The sequence below is a fragment of the Heteronotia binoei genome, chromosome 1, assembly GCF_032191835.1.
Source record: "Heteronotia binoei isolate CCM8104 ecotype False Entrance Well chromosome 1, APGP_CSIRO_Hbin_v1, whole genome shotgun sequence".
NCBI lineage: Eukaryota > Metazoa > Chordata > Lepidosauria > Squamata > Gekkonidae > Heteronotia > Heteronotia binoei.
The window spans coordinates 19076909-19096291 of NC_083223.1; the positions used below are offsets into that span (position 1 = coordinate 19076909).

At 48.5% G+C, this 19383-nt stretch overlaps 1 protein-coding gene across 1 annotated transcript in view; it reads left to right on the top strand.

The window, feature by feature from the left end:
• Window positions 1–19383, top strand: part of RCBTB2 (RCC1 and BTB domain containing protein 2) — a 38973-nt gene that overhangs the window by 18521 nt on the left and 1069 nt on the right. The window contains exons 8-10 of the mRNA XM_060231683.1: window positions 9335–9461; window positions 12169–12308; window positions 15872–16002. Of these exons, the coding sequence (XP_060087666.1) occupies window positions 9335–9461; window positions 12169–12308; window positions 15872–16002 (398 nt within the window). The remainder of the gene's footprint in view (window positions 1–9334; window positions 9462–12168; window positions 12309–15871; window positions 16003–19383) is intronic.

The following is a 19383-nucleotide window of genomic DNA, read 5'->3' on the forward strand; positions in this document are numbered from 1 at the left end:
CAGGGATTTTTCATTCGTTTTGCACAACTAAACTTTCCCCCCGTTAAAAGTCACTGTCTGCTTCCTGGATGGCCACCTCAAAGGGCAGACAGAACACATCTTAAACCTTTCAGACAGCCTTTAGCTTGTTTACATGATCATTTCAGTACCCGTGTGAACAAGCACGACCAATGCCGGAATGCTGGCCTCCATGGTTTTTTGTCAGATGAACACAGGGATACTCTCAAGTATGACAGCATTATAGCTAAGCCCACTAGATGGCAGCGTTGAGCATATTTTCAAAGTAAATTTTGTGCACTAGATGAGTCCTTAAGGATGCTGTGGTTACTTATTCAGAGTAGAAACGGCAAGATTTTTTTCAAAAAGAATTCTCTTTGATAAGGGAATTTTATACACACTAACCCCCCTGTCTCTCTCTGTGTGTGTCTCTCTCTTTCTCACACACACACACATACACACACTCACACACATTCTCACACACACAGACATATAAAATGAGTTTTTCCTATCAGTAATGTGTTTTTGATTAAAGTTATTTATTGAACATGGTCTAACATATTGTTTTATGAGATCCAGCATTATGTAGTACTGAGGGTGTTGTACTGAGTCTGAGAGGATGGTTAAATTTCCATTCCACTCTGCACCTTGCTAGGGTGACGTCGGGGCGCCCTCTCAGTCCATCCTAATTCACAGAGTGGTTGTGAGGACAAATGAGGAAGACGGAACCTTCGCTTTTGAGATCTGATGGGAATCAGGCTAGCCTGGGCCCAACGCTCCCTCTAAGCTGCAGAGTCTTGTGAGCAAAAATTCTAACTTGTGAGCTACTGGCATTAAAGTTGTGAGCTGCTGCATAAATCAGTTTGCTGTAGGCCCATCCTGCCTTCCTGAGCTAAGACAAAAATGCGTGAGCCAGAGGCTAAAATACTGTGAGCTAGCTCACACTAACTCAGCTTGGGCCATGCAGGTAGGACAAGAGATAAAACAGATGGTTTGCCATTGCCTGCCTCTGCATAGCAAACCCTGGACTTCCTTGGTGGTCTCCCATCCAAATCTAGTTTCAAGGGTCAGCCTTAGTTTAGCTGCCAGGATCTGATGAGGACAGGCTAGGCTGGGCCATCCAGCACAGGATAGGCCAAGAGCCAGTCTGGTATAGCGGTTAAGTGCGCGGACTCTTATCTGGGAGACTTGGGTTTGATTCCCCTCTCCTCCACTTGCCGCTGCTGGAATGGCCTTGGGCCAGCCTTAGCTCTCCTAGGAGTTGTCCTTGAAAGGGCAGCTTCTGGGAGAGCTCTCTCAGCCCCACCTACCTCACAGGGTGTCTGTTGTGGTGGGGCGGGGAGGAAGGTAAAGACGATTGTGACCACTGTGAGATTCAAATTATAGGGCAGGATATAAATCCAGTATCATCATCATCATCTTTGGGTGGGGAGTTCAGGATGAGGATGCCCTGCTGAGTAGGTCCAACCTAAGTCCCAACGTAAGAAGTGTCTTGGCCTACCCTGTCCTGGATGGCCCAGGCTAGCTCACCCAGTGCCCTTCCTTCTACTTCAGGGTGCTGGCTGTTGAAAGGAGATACAAATCAGTTCATCAAGGTGCAGAATTCAGTAACATATGAACATATGAAGCTGCCTTATACTGAATCAGACCTTCGGTCCATCAAAGTCAGTATTGTCTTCTCAGACTGGCAGTGGCTCTCCAGGGTCTCAAGCTGAGGTTTTTCACACCTATTTGCCTGGACCCTTTTTTGGAGATGCCGGGGATTGAACCTGGGACCTTCTGCTTCCCAAGCAGATGCTCTACCACTGAGCCACCGTCCCTCCCCGACAACAGACAAAATGCCTCAGTCTTGGAAGGAAGGCTGTTGATGAGCTACCATTGCTAACCAGGGGCCCATGGGGCCTGCCCCCCTGACAGTATTGGGGGCCCCCTCATCCCCCATTCCAGGGCTGCCTCTCCCTCCCACTGCTTCATGTTTTAAACCATGCATGAGGGGCATCCAGGAGCCGCTGCCCTTCCCATGACATTGATTGGTGGGCTCTAAATCACATGGGAGGGGCGGCAGAAGCAGTCACCGGTCTCCTGCATGATTTAAAGGGCCCCCTCCCCCGGCAGCCCCCCATGGCCTTCTCCTCCCACAGCCCCTAGCTACAGAGTTGTTGCTAACTCTTCTTGGTATCATTTATCTTGGAGATATTTGCCTGTTTTGTTGATCAAAGGTACTAGCTAGTTAAAGACCTGAAGGAAATGCAGTGAACTGCTAGATCGTTGCCTCCCTCCTCCTGTTCTTACAATGCTTGGTTGGGTGGTTTTATTGTGTTAAATTTAAATGGTGCTGTATCGCAAGAGACAAAATTGCACGCATTGTGAGAATTTTCAGCTACTTGTGTGACAAATTGAGGATGTGGTTAGCCTGCCAGTCATAAACCAGACTAGACAATTCCTGTTACGAAAAGAATGGCTGATGTAGCAAGGGCAAAATTTCCTGTTTATGGAGGAGGAATGATGTATTCATTCGTTCACTATATTCTTATCAGGGAATTTTGTGGTACAAAACAGTCTGTTTCCCTTCCATGTATAGTATGAAGTTCTGCTTCTTGTAGGTTTCCATTGATACCATTACATTTTCAAGTGTTGGACAGCTAGTCCCGTAGCACCTTAGAGGACAAGGACGGTTTTGAAGGATAAGCTGTCAAGGGGGGGGGGGGGAGGTGACATGGTACAATCTGATGTCATCAGATCTCGGGAGCTAAGCAGCGTCAGCCCTGGTTAGTACTTAAATGGGAGAAGTCCAGGGAAGACTACAGAGGAAGGTATTGGCAAACCACCTCCACTTCTCACTTGCCTTGAAGGCCCCTTGCTGGGGTAACCGTAAGATCTTCTTCGTGGTCTCTGTGCATCACACTGATGGGATATAGGCGCCTGCGCCGATCTCGATCGGTATTCTTGAAAGCTGCGGATTTCCGCGCCCCAGGCCCAGTGCGCATGCGCAGAAGCCCCACTGCGCATGCCCACAGGGACCGGAGCGGACATCCCGCCAGTTCTCTTCTGACCGCCGCTTGGATCGGTCGATCTCTCGCACGGTCGGTAGAAATCCTTTTCTTGGAAGTTGCTAGTTGTTAGATTTTGAACGTTATAGAACTTTAATTGGCATAGACCACACAACAGTCTTTTTAAAGACTAGGGAGGGAGAAGGCGAAAGATTTTTCCGAAACTTTTCCCTCAGTTTTTCCCCCTTTTTTTCCCGCCTTTCCCTCACCCCCCCCCCCGTATGGAAAAACGGTGGGGATTTTTCAAAAGGTGTAAGAACTGCGGTAGCAAGATCTCCCCCACAGACGGACACCTTCTTTGCCTTTTTTGCTTGGGAGAAACGCATATCCCCGACGCGTGTGTCCACTGCGCAAAATTTTCCCGCCAGACGAAAAAGAACCGCGCGGGTCGTTTAGCAGCGGCACTGATGGAGAAAGCACTGTCGCCTAAACGAACGTCGGCAGCGACGCACACCCCGTCGACATCGGAGTCGCTCGGCGCCGACAAGAGCACCTCCGACGCCGACCGCCCCACAAAATCGGGCTCGGCATCAAAGTCCGCCTCCTCCACTCCTGCAAAACGGCCAAGGGAGGAGAAGGGACTGCAGCCGGAAGCGAAGAAAAAGAAAAAGTCGGACAAACATCGATCGTCCGCGACTTCGCTACCGACGTCACCATCGGGATCGACGGCGAAAGTACCACCACTGAAGCTGTTCGCTTCCCCACGCCGCCGGTTAAGCCCCCCGGTGTTGGCATCGATGTCGACGCAGATCGCCATTTCATCCGACTCGGATCGCGACTTAGAGCTATCCCAGAGATCGGGAGCGGAGAGCAGCCCACTGGAGATACACACAGTGGAGGACACCGCTCCACCCCGAACGCCGATCAGGGAACCATCAGTCAGCCCCGATCGTCGGCAAACCCAGCACCCCAAAGAAGATCGATCTACCACGCCGAGGGAGGACCGCGGGCGCGACCGTTCAAGAAGCCCTCGGCACGCTCCCCGGCATCGGCATCGATCCAGAGATTCAGAGGAGAGGTCTCGCAACAGGGATCATTCCCCACCGAAACCACCGCCTACAATGTCGTGGGATCAAAGACAGTGGCAGTACCTCTACGGGTCCTGCCCCATGCCTTCTATGTTCCCCTGGTTCCCTCCCAGACATCTGGATTGGGACCAACAATCGGAAGCATCTGTCAGATCCCGAACGTCATACCGACCTCGACACACACCGTCGGCGTCGGTGTCGAAACCACCGGACACAACGCCACCGAAAGAGCCGAAAACTACCCCACGATCTCGGAGCCCCGAGCGGAAGCCTCCCGAGTCACCAAGGGCCCAAGAAACACCCAAGCATTCCTCGGAGCACTCAGAATCCAGAGAAGGCTCCCCAACATCCGGGGAAGACTCTCCCCGAGAGGAAATTTCTTCGCCGGAAGAGCCAGCTCCATCCAGCAAGGTAGGCGAAGAGTTGCCCATATCTCCATCAGAGGACTTAAAATCATATGGAGATTTAATTAAAAGGATGGCACACACTCTATCGCTACCGACGGTCCAACCCAAGCCGGTGGTTACCGATAACGTATTCGATGTCGTGCAATTGGATACCTCGACGGCCATAGCTTTACCACTTACTACGGTGATGCTACACACGACAAAAGCATCGTGGGACAAGCCAGCCTCAACACCAATAAGCTCCCGAAGACTCGACCACATGTATCGAGTCCAGGAATCCACAGCCGAGTTTTTGTTTACCCACCCAAAGCCAAACTCGGTGGTGGTGGCGTCCTCGTCAAAGGCCAGAAAGACACATGCTTCTCCTCCAGACAAGGAAGGAAAGAAGTTAGACAATTTAGGCAGAAAAATTTATACGGCAGGCTCGCTGGGAGTAAAAGTGGCAAATTATGGCGCGTGCATGGGCCGCTACCAATACGCCCTATGGGATCAGTTATCAACACTTCCGGACCTGTCAGAACAAGCCAAACAGGCACTCAAGAAAATTCAAAGGGAAGGCATAACACTAGCTAAGCAGCAAATTAATTCGGCTAAACATGCAGGTGACATCTCAGCAAAAACACTCACCTCAGCTATCACCTTAAGACGCCACTCTTGGTTGAGGTCGACGGCACTCCAGCCGGATACACAATCCTGCATCGAAGATCTTCCCTTTGACGGAAGTGGGCTATTCAGCTCCACCACAGACACCATATTGCAAGAGATGGACAAAAGCATCAAAACATCTCGCAATTTGGGGGTTCCCATGTCATCTAGAACCCAGGGGAAACGCTCCTGGAACAAACCTTGGAGTAAGAAGCCATTCTCCAAGCAACCCACCGAGCAACAATGGAGGCCCAAAGGTTCCTCAACCTACTCCAAGCCGCCGTACAACCCGAAAACGAAGTACTCACCCAATTCGTCACAGCCATCCAGACAAAAGGGGAATAGACCGTCCAAACAGGGTCTTTGACTGCCCTTCCCCCTGTTTTGCCCCCTACCTTTCGGACTCACACCATACCAGACTTTTCCCATACTCTCCGGCATGGTCCACAATCACTACGGACAAATGGGTTCTGTCGATAATCCGCGAGGGTTATCAAATAGAATTCAGAGAAAACCCCACAGTTCCATCTGTCATTCATACCAGAGCATCTCTCACTCTACAGGAAGAGGTCCAATCGCTTCTCCAAAAAGATGCGATAGAGAAGGTGCCAACCAACCAAGAGGGGCGAGGGTTTTACTCCCGTTATTTCACCATCCCCAAAAAGGATGGAGGCCTTCGACCCATCATGGACTTACGAGGCCTAAACAACTTCATACAAAACCACAAATTCAGAATGGTCTCCCTACAGAACATCCTACCCCTACTGAACCAAGGGGATTGGATGGCCACACTAGACCTGCAAGATGCCTACTTCCATGTGACCATACATCAGGGCCACAGAAAGTTCCTCAGATTCACAATTGGAGACTCCCACTACCAATACAAAGCTTTGCCCTTTGGCCTCTCTACGGCACCGAGAGTTTTTACAAAGATCATGGTGGTGGTGGCTGCTCATCTGCGTCTACAGGGGATCACTGTCTTTCCCTATATAGACGACTGGCTGCTGGTAGCGAGTTCGGAAATACTTTTAACACGGCACGTAGAAGTCACCTTAGCCCTTCTGCAAAAATTAGGCCTACAGGTCAACCTAAAGAAATCGGCGTTGCAGCCCTCCCAGAGAGCGCAATTCATAGGGGCCATATTGGACTCAAAAGCCTGCAGGGCTTTCCTGCCGACACAAAGAGCGGAAGACATCATATCTCTAATACACGTGTTCCTGACCAACCCTACAGTCACGGCGTTCCAAATTCAACGCCTCCTGGGCTTAATGGCAGCGACCACGGCAGTACTGAGTTTCACCAGATTCCACATGAGGACACTGCAACTGTGGTTCCTACGTGTGTTCAACTGCCAAGCAGACCCCCCTTCACGCCAACTGACGGTCCCACCGTCGGTGCTCTGGACCCTGCCCTGGTGGCAGGAGAGACAGAACCTCCTCCAGGGAGCCCCGTTCCACAGGCAGACTCCCACGCTGACTATAACGACGGATGCATCCCTGTGGGGCTGGGGTGCACACGCGAACGACATGTGTGTGGGGGGCAAATGGCCTCAGGCTCTTCTGCGTTACCACATCAACTTCCTGGAGCTGCTGGCCATACATCATGCCGTCCTCTCCTTCAAACACCTGATTACGGGGAGAACGGTAGCGATCTTGACAGACAACACCACTGCCCTCTCTTATGTGAACAGACAAGGCGGCACGGTTTCAAGGAAACTGTGCTTTCTAGCCCTAAGGATTTGGGAAATCTGCAGAGAATTGGACACAACTCTAGTAGCCACACATCTGCCAGGCAATCTGAACACCTGTGCGGATTACCTCAGTCGAGGGGGGGCCTCTCTCCACGAATGGGAACTCAATTGGGAGTTCCTTCGGCCGGTGTTCCAGAGATGGGGCACACCGGAAGTGGACGTGTTTGCCACACGCAGCACCTCAAAATGCAAGAAATTTTGCTGCAGAGGGGGGGCGGACCCCCTATCGTTGGGAGACGGGTTACTGATCCCATGGTCCGGCCGGCACGTGTACCTCTTCCCACCGATCCCACTGATCACGAGGGTGGTTCACAAGATTCATTTAGAACGCCCCAAGGGGATTCTCATCACACCATGGTGGCCCAGACAACAGTGGTTCTCCCCGATACTGCGGCTGTCTCACGGGAGGTTCCACCAATTTCCAGTGAGCTCAGACCTTCTACTATCTCACGACGGCAGGGTGATTCACCACGATGTACCCCACCTGAAACTCACAGCTTGGCGGCTGGAGTAACGAGATTGTCGGACAGAGCCCTTGACGTCATGCTGAATAGTAGAAAGTTATCCACGAGAAAATCGTATCAGTATAAATGGACAAGATTTGCCCAATTTGTTAACAAGACTAATAAAGAACCTAGGACGGCAGGCCTGCCACTAATATTAGACTTTTTGCTTTCACTAATGGACAAGGGACTAACGGTGTCATCGGTGAGGGTATACCTGGCAGCTATATCGGCTAACCATGAACAATTGGAAGGCCATTCGGTATTTTCTCACCCTGATACTAAACGGTTCTTAAAGGGCTTAGCAAGATTGTACCCTACGGTACGTGACCCAGCCCCGGCATGGGACCTTCCAGCAGTGTTGCAGGCATTAACGGGAAAACCCTTCGAACCAATGGCGACATGTTCCTTGCAATTACTGTCTTGGAAAACAGCCTTTCTAGTGGCCGTTACCTCAGCCCGCAGGGTCGGTGAACTGGCAGCGTTGCGCTGCGATGACCCATACTTGAAATTCAGCGCGGAAGGAGTGAGGCTGCGCCCGGATGTAACCTTCCTTCCGAAAGTGACATCTGCCTTTCACCTGAATGCAGAAATATGCTTACCCGTGTACTTTCCAAACCCAAGTTCAGACTGGGAGAGGAAACTTCACACTCTAGATGTAAAAAGGGCACTCTCGTTCTACCTACATAGAGTGAGGCCTGGACGTAAGGACACTAGACTTTTCGTCTCATATTCCACAACATCACAGGGTGCAAGAGTATCGTCACAGCGAATCTCCAAATGGATAACTGAGACGATAAAACTATGCTACTTGTTAAGCAAGAGGCCCCTGCCAAGACAGATTAGAGCTCATTCCACTAGAGCCCTAGCGACATCGGCAGCCTTTATGAGAGGAATCCCACTGAAGGACATTTGTGATGCGGCCACTTGGTCCTCCCCGCATACGTTTGTAAACCATTATGCATTGGACCTGGACTGGCGTAGACGCTCATCAGTGGGCCGTGCGGTGCTTCAAGAGGCTTCTCGATGATGGACCGTTGCACCCTCCTCCAGGTAGGACTCTGCTTGCTAATCTCCCATCAGTGTGATGCACAGAGACCACGAAGAAGATGAACAGGTTGCTTACCTGTAACTGATGATCTTCGAGTGGTCATCTGTGCAGTCACACTACCCGCCCTCCTTCCCCTCCGCTGCCGGTCCATCTCTAAGGGCTTACGCAGCGGTCAGAAGGAACTGGCGGGATGTCCGCTCCGGTCCCTGTGGGCATGCGCAGTGGGGCTTCTGCGCATGCGCACTGGGCCTGGGGCGCGGAAATCCGCAGCTTTCAAGAATACCGATCGAGATCGGCGCAGGCGCCTATATCCCATCAGTGTGACTGCACAGATGACCACTCGAAGATCATCAGTTACAGGTAAGCAACCTGTTCTTCTGTGTCTTGATGGCACATCACTCTCGGACACACAAGCTTTCGAGATTCTCTTTCTCAGATAGGGGACTCAGAACTCAGCCAGTTTGGTGTGAGAGTCAGTTTGGTGTAGTGGTTAAGTGTGCGGACTCTTATCTGGGAGAACCAGTTTTGATGCCACACTCCTCCACTTGCAGCTGCTGGAATGGCCTTGGGTAAGCCATAGCTCTGGCAGAGGTTGTCCTTGAAAGGGCAGCTGCTATGAGGGCCCTCTCAGCCCCACCCACCTCACAGGGTGTCTGTTGGGGGGGGGGAAGGTAGAGGAGATTGTGACCGTTCTGAGATTCAGAGTATAGGGCGGGATATAAATCCAATATCATCATCTTCTACAACTGTATCTGATAACAGGAGCTTTGACTCCTATCGTGAAAATCTTGTTGGTCTCTAAGGTCTGTTGACCTTGAATCTAATTAATATGATTATTGTTCTTATAAAACGAGAAGTACAATGAAATTTTAAAAAATATATTGATTGATGTCTTTATTTTAGAGCCTGACAACCATCTAACAGTAGCTCAATCCCTGAAGAAGGAGTTTGACAACCCAGACACCGCAGATCTGAAGTTTCAAGTGGATGGGAAATACATTCATGTCCATAAAGTCCTTCTCAAAATTCGGTAGGGAGCTATTCTGGACATAATGTTATTTCTCCCTGGCAGCCATCTTTGTTTTTTGGTGTAGTGGTTAAGTATGCAGACTCTTATCTGGGAGAACTGGATTCCCCACTCCTCCATTTGCACCTGCTGGAATGGCCTAGGGTTAGCTGTAGCTCTTGTAGGAGTTGTCCTTGAAAGGGCGGCTTCTGGGAGAGCTCTCTGAGCCCCACCCACCTCACAGGGTGTCTGTTGTGGGAGAAAGAGATTTTAAGCCGCTCTGAGACTGATTCAGAGAGAAGGGCGAGGTATAAATCTGCAGCCTTCGTCGTCTTTTGCGTTGCTTTTCTTTTGACATTAAAATGTCTACACTTTTTCTTGACCCATGCATTTGCCTGTCATTTAAATGAGGGGCTGTGGTTTAGGGAAGGGGCTTCTGCTTTGTGTGCTGATGAGTCCCAGGTTCAATCCCCAGAATTACTAGTTAAAAAGACCAGGTAGTGTGTGATGGGAGAGATCTCTGCCTGGGACCCTAGAGAGCCACTACCAGTCTAAGTAGACAATGCTGACTTTGGTGGACAAGGGTCTAGGGCAGTTTCATGTGTGAAGGTATGAGGGATGGATATTGGGGGGCGTGGCTTTGTGGAATGTATTGTTGCTGGATTTCACTGAGCCAGATTGCCAAGAGTTTTTACTTGGAATTTGGGTGGGAGGATTTATAGAGTTGTACCTACTTTGTATGAAGAGCCCCGTGGCGCAGAGTGATAAAGCTGCAGACCTAAGCTCTGCTCATGACCCAAGTTCGATCCTGGCAGAAGCTGGGTTCAGATAGTCTGCTCTAGGCTGACTCAGCCTTCCATCCTTCTGAGGTCGGTTAAATGAGTACCCAGCTTGCTGGGGATGGGGAGGGGGGAGTGTAGATGACTGGGGAAGGCAGTGGGAAACTACACCATAAAAAGTCTACCATGAAAACGTGAAAGCAACGTCACCCCAGAGTCGGGAATGATTGGTGCTCGCACAGGGGACTACCTTTTTTTTTTTTTTAACCTGCTTTGTATAGTGTGCTGGCAATACCACTTTGTGTAAGATTGTTGGAAGCAGTGTTCCCTCTAAACTGAGTTAGTGTGAGCTAGCTCACAGTTTTTTAGCCTACGGCTCACATTTTTTTTTGTCTTAGCTCAGGAAAAATGGCCCTAGAGCACACTAAATTTATGCAGTCGCTCACCACTTTCATGCCAGTAGCTCATGAAGTAGAGGTTTTGCTCGCAAGACTCCACAGCTTCGAGGGAACATTGCTTGGAACTGCTTTCAGCTCCAGTATACCTTTTGTGGGCCGTTAAGAGGAAGCGACACAGGGCAGTTGGCAGCTGCACTGGGGCTATAAAATATGGCTACATGGGTCTTCATGTGTGACCAACAGGTCATGGTTTCCCCTCCTCGTTTAAACAAATGAGCTCAAAGTCAATAAATAGTGGCTTCCATGAAGAAATGCGCTTCTGAGAAAGAGAAGTTCTTTGCCAGTTACCCATAATGTGTGTAGATCTCCCGTTCCTCTTTTACGAGACTGAAGGACAACATGAAGTTGCCTTACAGTGAATCAGATCCTTGGTCCATTCAAGTCAGTGTCGTCTACTCAGAATGGCAGAGGCTCTCCAGGGACTTAGACTGAGCTCTTTCACATCAGCTACTGCCTGGTCCTTTGAACTGGAGGTGCCAGGGATTGAACCTGGGACCTTCTGCATGCCAAGCAGATGTTCTGCCTCTGAGCTACAGCCCCTTCTCCTTTGTGACTGCCCATTATGTGTCATGTACACGTTCCACCTGGTGTCCAGAGATTGTTGGTGGAATGTAGAGGTACATTTGAGCTGTTACGAGGTCAAAGCATGTTTCAGAAAGGTATATGAACAGCTTGTTATAACTTCAGGGGTGGAAATTGTCAAGCGTTGTGATTAAAAAACCACCTACTCCGCCTTGATAGGTGGACAGCATGTGAATGTCTGAGTGCTACATTATTCATTTAGTGGGATAAAATGGCACCTATTAAAAGATTCTTAGCTGTCCCTCATCTCTTTGCCTCCCAAAGAAGAGAACTGGCCTGCTCAGGGTTCCAGCATACAAATAAACTGCACTTGTGAGCCTCAACTCCTGCCACCCGTGCCCATTTTGCTTTTTTTCTCATTCCAAATCTCTTCTCTTCTGATAAAGATCCTTTGACTATTACTATTATTTATATTTGATGAATTGCCCTATCCTGGCCAGTGGAAGGCTCAGGGTGATGTACAACAGTAAAATCAGTTACATTTATATATAAAACCAATTACATTAAAAATTACAAACCCTGATGGCATCTTTAAAGTGCTCTTATTCAGTTATTGGATCACATCAGGGGTGAGGGGATCCCCCCAAGAGGGGGTGGAGAGGAAAAGGCTTTTTATCGTCACTGGCAGGGCTTTTTTTGAGCAGGAATGCCCAGGAACGCACTTTCGGCTGGTTTGGCATCAGGGGGTGTGGCCTAATATGCAAATGAGTTCCTACTGGGCTTTTTCTACCAAAGAAAGCCCTGGTTGCTGGGATTTTGACCATTTTTTTATTCCTGTAACCTGCAGATCCCAAACTTCCTCGCAAACATTCTCTTCTGCCTCCTCGTTCCCCCTGTGGCACCTTGACACCCTCCATTTTGTGTGTGTGTACTGCACGGCTATCTTCTTGCTTTTTGTCTCTTGCCTTGCAGGTGTGAGCATTTTCGCTCAGTGCTAAATGACCATAACGACGAAATTATTGAAATAAGTGAGTTCTCGTATCCCGTTTACCGAGCGTTTTTGGAGTATCTGTACACTGACAGCATCAGTCTTTCTCCTGAGGATGCGATAGGTAATTGGAAGAAATACTTTTGCTTAGAAAAGCTTCTGATTAATTTCTGCAAGGCTAACGCTGGCTGTGTTTTTTCTGTAGATAGTTACAATCCAGTAAACAGAGAGAATGGCACAGAGTCATGTGTCACAAATAGGGTTGGAGATCTGGCATTGCAGCCGGTCTTCAGGCTACAGAGATCAGTTACCCTGGAGAAAATGGTGGCTTTGAAGGGTGCACTCTATGGCATTATACCCTGCTGAAGTTCCTCCCCTCCTCAAACCCAGCCTCCCCAGGATCCATCCCCAAATCTACTGGTATTTCCCAAGCAGCAGCTGACAACCCTAATTGCAAAGCTTCTGTATGTATATGTTGATAGCGGCAACTCTGATACCTTGTTCAAATCCTATGAGTTAAGCACATGCAGATGGGGAGGCTGATGAGTGGCAGGGCAGCTTGAATGTTAAGGCACAAAAAACGAATGGCCCGAAGGACGTCTGACTAGCCTCGGCCAGGGCCTTCTCGGCCTTGGCCCCGGCCTGGTGGAATCAGCTTCCCTCAGAGATGCGTGGCCTTACTGAATTGTTACCTTTTCGTAGGGCCTGTAAGACGGAGCTATTCCACCAGACATTTGGTTGAGGCGGTGGGCGTCCTATTCCATCGGCTGACCCTATGCTGCAATACCACCTCTGCTGAAATACTGAGTTTTTACCATCTGTTGTTCAGTATATTATGACGTGCCCAGCTGAGCCACCAAATTGTATTGTTTGCTTTTATTGCTTTTAATTGTTGTTTTACTGTTTTAAAATGTTGTTATCTGCCCTGAGCCCATTCGGGAAAGGGCAGCATATAAATTATTTAATAAATAAATACTGCAGAGGTCCTTCTGGATTCAGAACTCTGTCTCTTGAAGACCAACGGGGCACGGCAGAGAGAGCCCTTCCCTGATTCGTGTCCTGCCTCTCGAACTCTGTGAGGCTTTAACCCCAAGGCTGCTTCAAAGGTCTCTCAGCTTGTGACTGTCGTTGCATCTAATGGGAGAGAATCAGGGAGCCTAACTGTTGGGCTGCAGTCTTAGTTGCAGGGCCGGCCCTGCCACTAGGTGATTGCAGAGAGCGCTGGCCTTCTGGGGGCACCAAATTGGGCACCCCCCATGTGACTCGGTGACATTATCAGTGTGTGTGGGGGGTGGGGGTGGACCAGAAGTAACCCTTGCCCAGGGTACCAGACAGTCTAGGGCTAGCCCTGCTTAGTTGTTAATTTAATCAGTGTAGAATTCTCTATTTCAGGGGTGTCAAACACGCAGTTCGGGGGCCGAATGAGGCCCTCGGAGGACTCCTATCAGGCCCCTGAGCACCTGGCTGTCATCTGCTTCCTTCTCCCTATATCTTGATTCCTTCTGCATCACAGCTTTCTTTGCCAGGCTCTCTCAATTGCACAGAAGAGCTACTGAGCCAAGCCTCTCTTCTTTCTATTGGCTGAGACTCCTCCCCCTCCTGGTCCCTTGGGGAAGGAAGGAAAGAGCCAGAGCTTTCTTTGCCCAGTTCCCTGGATCCCATGGGAGAAATACAAAGAAAGCATCTTTAAGACCAATGAGCACTAATGTTTTCAGTATGAAGTTTTTTTAAAAATATATTTTTGTTTGTCTGTGTTCTTTATAAAGTTTGTATCTCTGCTACCTAATCTTAAATAGGTACACACACGGCCCGGCCCAGCAAGGTCTCATCTATGTCAGTCCAGCCCTCATAACAAATGAGTTCACCACCCCTGCTTTATTTGTTGTGTTTCTGCACTCCTTTGAGTGATATTAAGTCCTCCCTTGTTTTGCCCGGGCTGAGAAGAAAGGTCGTGGGTGACACATATTCCCTTCCCATGCATTAAGGAAATGCCCAGCTGGGTACAGGGGCTTATTTTTGAGCCCTCTCATTCAAACTCTAGTTTCTTACAGCCTAGTCCTGGGCTGTCACTAGGGAACCTGACTGTGTTGACTTAGACTGCTCAGCAGATTTTTGTAGCAGCCTTTTGCTGTGCAGTTCTGTAAAGAAGCAACAGTAAGCTTTTTATTTCCCTTTTCGCTTTCAAAGAGGAACTTTGTGTCTGTCAAAGAAAAATCTCATTATAAAATTCCAGTTAGTAAGCGTCCTCTTGAACTTCCAGCAGGAGAAGTATGAACATATGAAGCTGCCTTCTACTGAATCAGACCTTCGGTCCATCAAAGTCAGTCTTGTCTACTCAGACTGGCAGCGGCTCTCCAGGGTTTCAGGCTGAGGTTTTTCACACCTACTTGCCTGGACCGTTTTTAGTTGGAGATGCCGGGGATTGAACCTGGGACCTTCTGCTTACCAAGCAGGTGCTCTACCACTGAGCCACCGTCCCTCCACCATCCCTAGGAAGGATGGACAGTAGGCCTGGTTCTATCCACTTCCTCATCTTTCAACTCTGTCTGTATCAGAGCTACAGTCCGAAGCCAGGTCATATGTAGATGGAAGTGGAAATGGGGACTGCTGTCCTCCTGTCTGTTTCCCGGAGAGTGCCTCCCAGCTGTTATACATTCTGTGGTGCTCACTGAGTCGGCTGCTCCACCCAGCCAGACCTTTCCTACTTGTCAAGTACTGAAGCCTTGGCTCCTTTATTTCTGCATGCAGGGAACCAGTGACAAATAAGATCCTAATTGGGAGATAATCAGAATGAGCAGCTGTCTATAGGTGGAGGGATGGTTGGCAAGGGGCCATGATTACTGTGTGAAACACGCCAGGAAGCCAATAGCTAAGGGTTGGTCTCTCTCTCGCGTGTGCGTTGTGACAGGCCCCACACATGGAAAAGGATGTACCTTAGACTTAATTTTTTTGCATGGAGTCTTACAAATCCAGCAGCACAGCTCCTGTCTTAAGCACAGAGGCAGCAGCCCTGTGCTTCTTGAGTACAAGGAACATAGTTTTTTAGATGTTTGGCCACAGTTCAGAGAATAAAGCCTGCATTTTGCTTATTATCCCAGGTCTTGCCTGTTTCAAAGGCCACAGTTTGATATTCCTTTCCACAATTTGGTGTGCATCTTTCTAATGTCTAAATTGAGCTCTCATCCTCAATTTGGCCTTTCTAGAGATTCAAACCATAGCCCATGCATATTTTCTGCCATATGTTCCTTCTGGACAGGTATATTCTGACTTTTAAAAGAGTATGCAGAAGAATCTCAGTCAAGGAAGAATGAACGCACACATTGAGGAATGTGATACAAAATATGATGTGTGAAAAAGATGTGGGAGGTTGGCATGCTCTCAGGAATGCATGCTGAGATCTCACATGCCCTCTCTCCTCACGTACAGAAGAGGGGAAGGCCAACTCCCCCCCCCCCAATGCTCCCCATGATAGTCCTTATATCCATTAATCCAGGTGAATACAATTTTGAGGGAACAGGAAATCCGTGCAGAAAAGGGATGGTTTATGCACCGTGAGTCCGTTTGTGCTACATATGATCCAAATTGTAGATTCTGTGACTCTTCTGATTTGTACTGTTGAGAAGAGGGAATCAAAAGTCGTCCTAAGGTGTTTTTTTTTTTAATTAACTTGTTTCCTTTCCCTGGCAGGGTTGTTAGATTTAGCAACCTATTACAGAGAGACTCGACTGAAAAAGCTTTGCCAACAAACCATCAAGCAGGGGATCGGTGAGGAGAATGCCATTGCTCTTCTTTCAGCCGCAGTGAAATATGAAGCTAAGGTAGGGAAGAGCGTCCGGCCTCCTTAAGTCCATTCTGAGAGACGTTCTTTGAGAGGTTTGGGAGCCATTCCTCTTGTGAGCTGGTGGAGACGCTGAGAGACTGAGCTGTAGATAAGGATGCCCCCAATTCAGATCTGGCGTAATCCCACAAGATCAGGCAAGCCGCTCCCCACCCTCCACCCGTCTGCTGTGAAACATACTTTTAATATAAGATCCTGTTTCTTCAACTTGCTATGATAGACCCCTGTATCTCCCCAACTCCCAGATTTTTCCTGTCAAAATTTCAGTTCCCCTCAGTGACTGAGTCGCTCTACAGAAGCGTTTGTATCTTCTGTATTGAAATAAACTTAAAACTGCCCCACTCTTTGTTTAGATGTTGGTTTAGGCTTTTACTCAGCACAGGAACTTTAGGGGAAATACAGGAGCTGTCTTCTTATATTTAAACCCTTACAGAAATGGGACTTGAGGCAGTTTAACTTGCAAAAGCAGAATAAAGATTCTATTAAACAGGCAGGGAATATATGAATAATGGCAGGGAATATGTATATAATAGGAGAAATGTAAGCTTTCATGTGCTCTAAGCACACTTTATCAGATGGTAGGATGAAATGACAAGCAGTCCTAAATATAAAATGGGCAGTGAATCAGCATCCTTTTAACCCAGAACTAACATCACAGCAGGCTCTTTATTTAGTGCAGGATGCTTAATCACATGGAGATCAATGTTATTCTGACATTTATCACTGTTTTTGTTGTTTTAGCCCAGGGGACACAGGCTGGCAGTCTCTAGGCCCCGGCTTGTGATTCTTTCAGTCTGCTAAGGGACATTTCCATGGTTTTGCATGCTGATTCACTGCCCACTTTCTCTATATTTAGGACTGCTTGCCATTCCATCCTTCTGTCCGATGAAGTGTGCTTCTAGCACACGAAAGCTGACATTCTGAATAAAACTTCGTTGGTCTTAAGTGCTACTTGACTCCGCTTTGTTCTACTGCTTCAGACCAACACGGCTGCCCACCTGGATCTCATAGGAGGAGTTTAGAGATGGCTGAGGTGAAAATTTCTGATGTATACAGATTTGCATTCTTAGAACATTCAAGAGAGAGTATTTGTAGTCTAGTTCAGCTCTAATACAGTTCTTAAAAAATGTTTCTTCTGGAGAACACTGTTTGCATATAGTTCCTAGATTTCTCCCTTGTGAAATCTGGTTTCTCCCTTCAGGTATTACAGCTTCTTAGTAACTCCTGAGGTTGACCAAAGCTGAGTCTCTCTCTACTCCAGACCCAGGTTCTCCTCAGAGCAACCTCTATTCACTGGCAGGAATTATTCTTGTTTCCCCCTAAGAAGTAATAATAACCCTTCCTATTTGGCTTGATTGGGAGTTTCCACCTAAATGCACAGTCAGCTCTTGCCAAATCTATTTCCTGTAATATTGTCTGAGTAAAACGGTGTTGTAGCTTTCTTGACTGAGTAGTTAAAATATAGTAAAGACAAAGGAGTCTCTCTTCTCCCTGTAGAACCTTTCTGGCTATCCCATCGGAAAACACACTCTAAATGTCTTCTCCCTCAGAAACCCTTTGGCTACTGAGCCAGACAAAAGTCCAAATGCAATAGATCCTTTCCCCTCTAGTACAGCTGTTTTTATTTCGCTGACAGCTGATGCTGGCTAGTCAGAGAGCATGTAGAACAACCAATCACATTAGCTCTCCAGTCAAGGGAAGATTAACTGATTTTTAATCCCTGACTTTTTAAAAACCTGCTTTCCTAGTGCACTCCGTCACATCTGGCCAAAAGACAGTCTCAGAATTCAGAATTGTTCCTTCCAACTGAATCAGAAGGCAGGGCATATCTTCTGATGTCATTGGGGGGAGGAGTTTCCTGTGGCGCATCTCTTAAAGGGGCAGAACATTTTACCCAGGTTTGTTGGTAACCCTTAGCTCCCAAATTATAGCTGGATAGAGACATAAACCTGTAGTCCCATGGTATGGATGAGAGCAGCTGTGGAAGCATGAATATATATAGAATATAGCAGACCATCGTCCATAGGCTTCCACCTGTCCCAAATGCTGAAATCTGCTTGGTAGCCGGGTACACATGTTGAAACAAAAAAACTCTTGGTCACCAGGATAGCTCAGGAGTGGCCAAGCTTTATGTAAGAGCCACATAGAATAAATGTCAGATATTCGAGACCCGCAACACATGAATGTTATTTGAGAGCGGCAGGAAGGAAGAAGGCAGGCAAATAGATGGGGAGAGGTGAAAAGAAAGCAACTTTAAATGCATTCTCCATGCCACTGGCTGGCTTGGAGTAGTGATTTAAAGAGACAAATGCCTTCTCTGATCTGGCCGATGGGGGTTTCGAGAGCCACATGATGTGTGTGAAAGAGCTCCCGAGCCAGTTTGGCCACCCCCTGGCCCAAGGTCACTCTCTCCTGTGTACGATCCACACTTTGCTTCTCACTTCAGAGCCTCGCTCGATGTCAACACCAAAGCACCACTGCTTGAGGGAAGGAGTCCGAGCTATGAAAGAAGAGGCCTGAAGTCGCAGCAAGCCTCTCCTCCCCCCCGCCCCGCTCCCCCAGTCCACTCAGCTCGATCTGGCTTAGATGCCTGCGGGAGAAAGCAAGAGACGTATCAGACTCTACAAGACTCTCAGTCTCCTTGCTAGAGCACCCGTTCTCAAGATGAGCTGCATGGAGTTAAAACCACCTTGGTTTCTCCTCGCCCTTGATTCTCCGCCTGTGCTCGGAGGCGCATATACCTCTTAAGATTTTTTTTTTTACAATTTTATAAGAGGAGAGAGAAAAAGAGTAGTTTCAGACAAGCAGGGACTGTCAGAATAGAAGCCTTGCTGGCAGACAGGAGAGCCAGTTTGGTGTAGTGGTTAAGTTTACGGACTCTTATCTGGGAGAACGGGGTTTGATTCCCCACTCCTTCACTTGCACCTGCTGGAATAGCCTTGGGTCAGCCATAGCTCTCTTATCTGGGAGAACCGGGTTTGATTCCCCCACTCCTCCGCTTGCAGCTGCTGGAATGGCCTTGGGTCAGCCATAGCTCTCGTAGGAGTTGTCCTTGAAAGGGCAGCTGGTGGGAGAGCTCTCTCAGCCCCACCCACCTCACAGGGTGTCTGTTGTGGGGAAGGAAGATAAAGGAGATTGTGAGCCGCTCTGAGACTCTTCGGAGTGGAGGGCGGGATATAAATCCAATAGCTCAGAGGCACCTTAGGAAGCTCAGTCTCCCAACCTCAAATTCTGGCCCAGGCTAATCTGATCTCATCAGATCTTGGCTGCTAAGCAGGGTTGGCCTTAGTTAGTATTTGGATGGGAGGCAGCCAGGGAATACCAGGGTCACAATGCACAGGCAGGCAGTGGTATGCCTCTG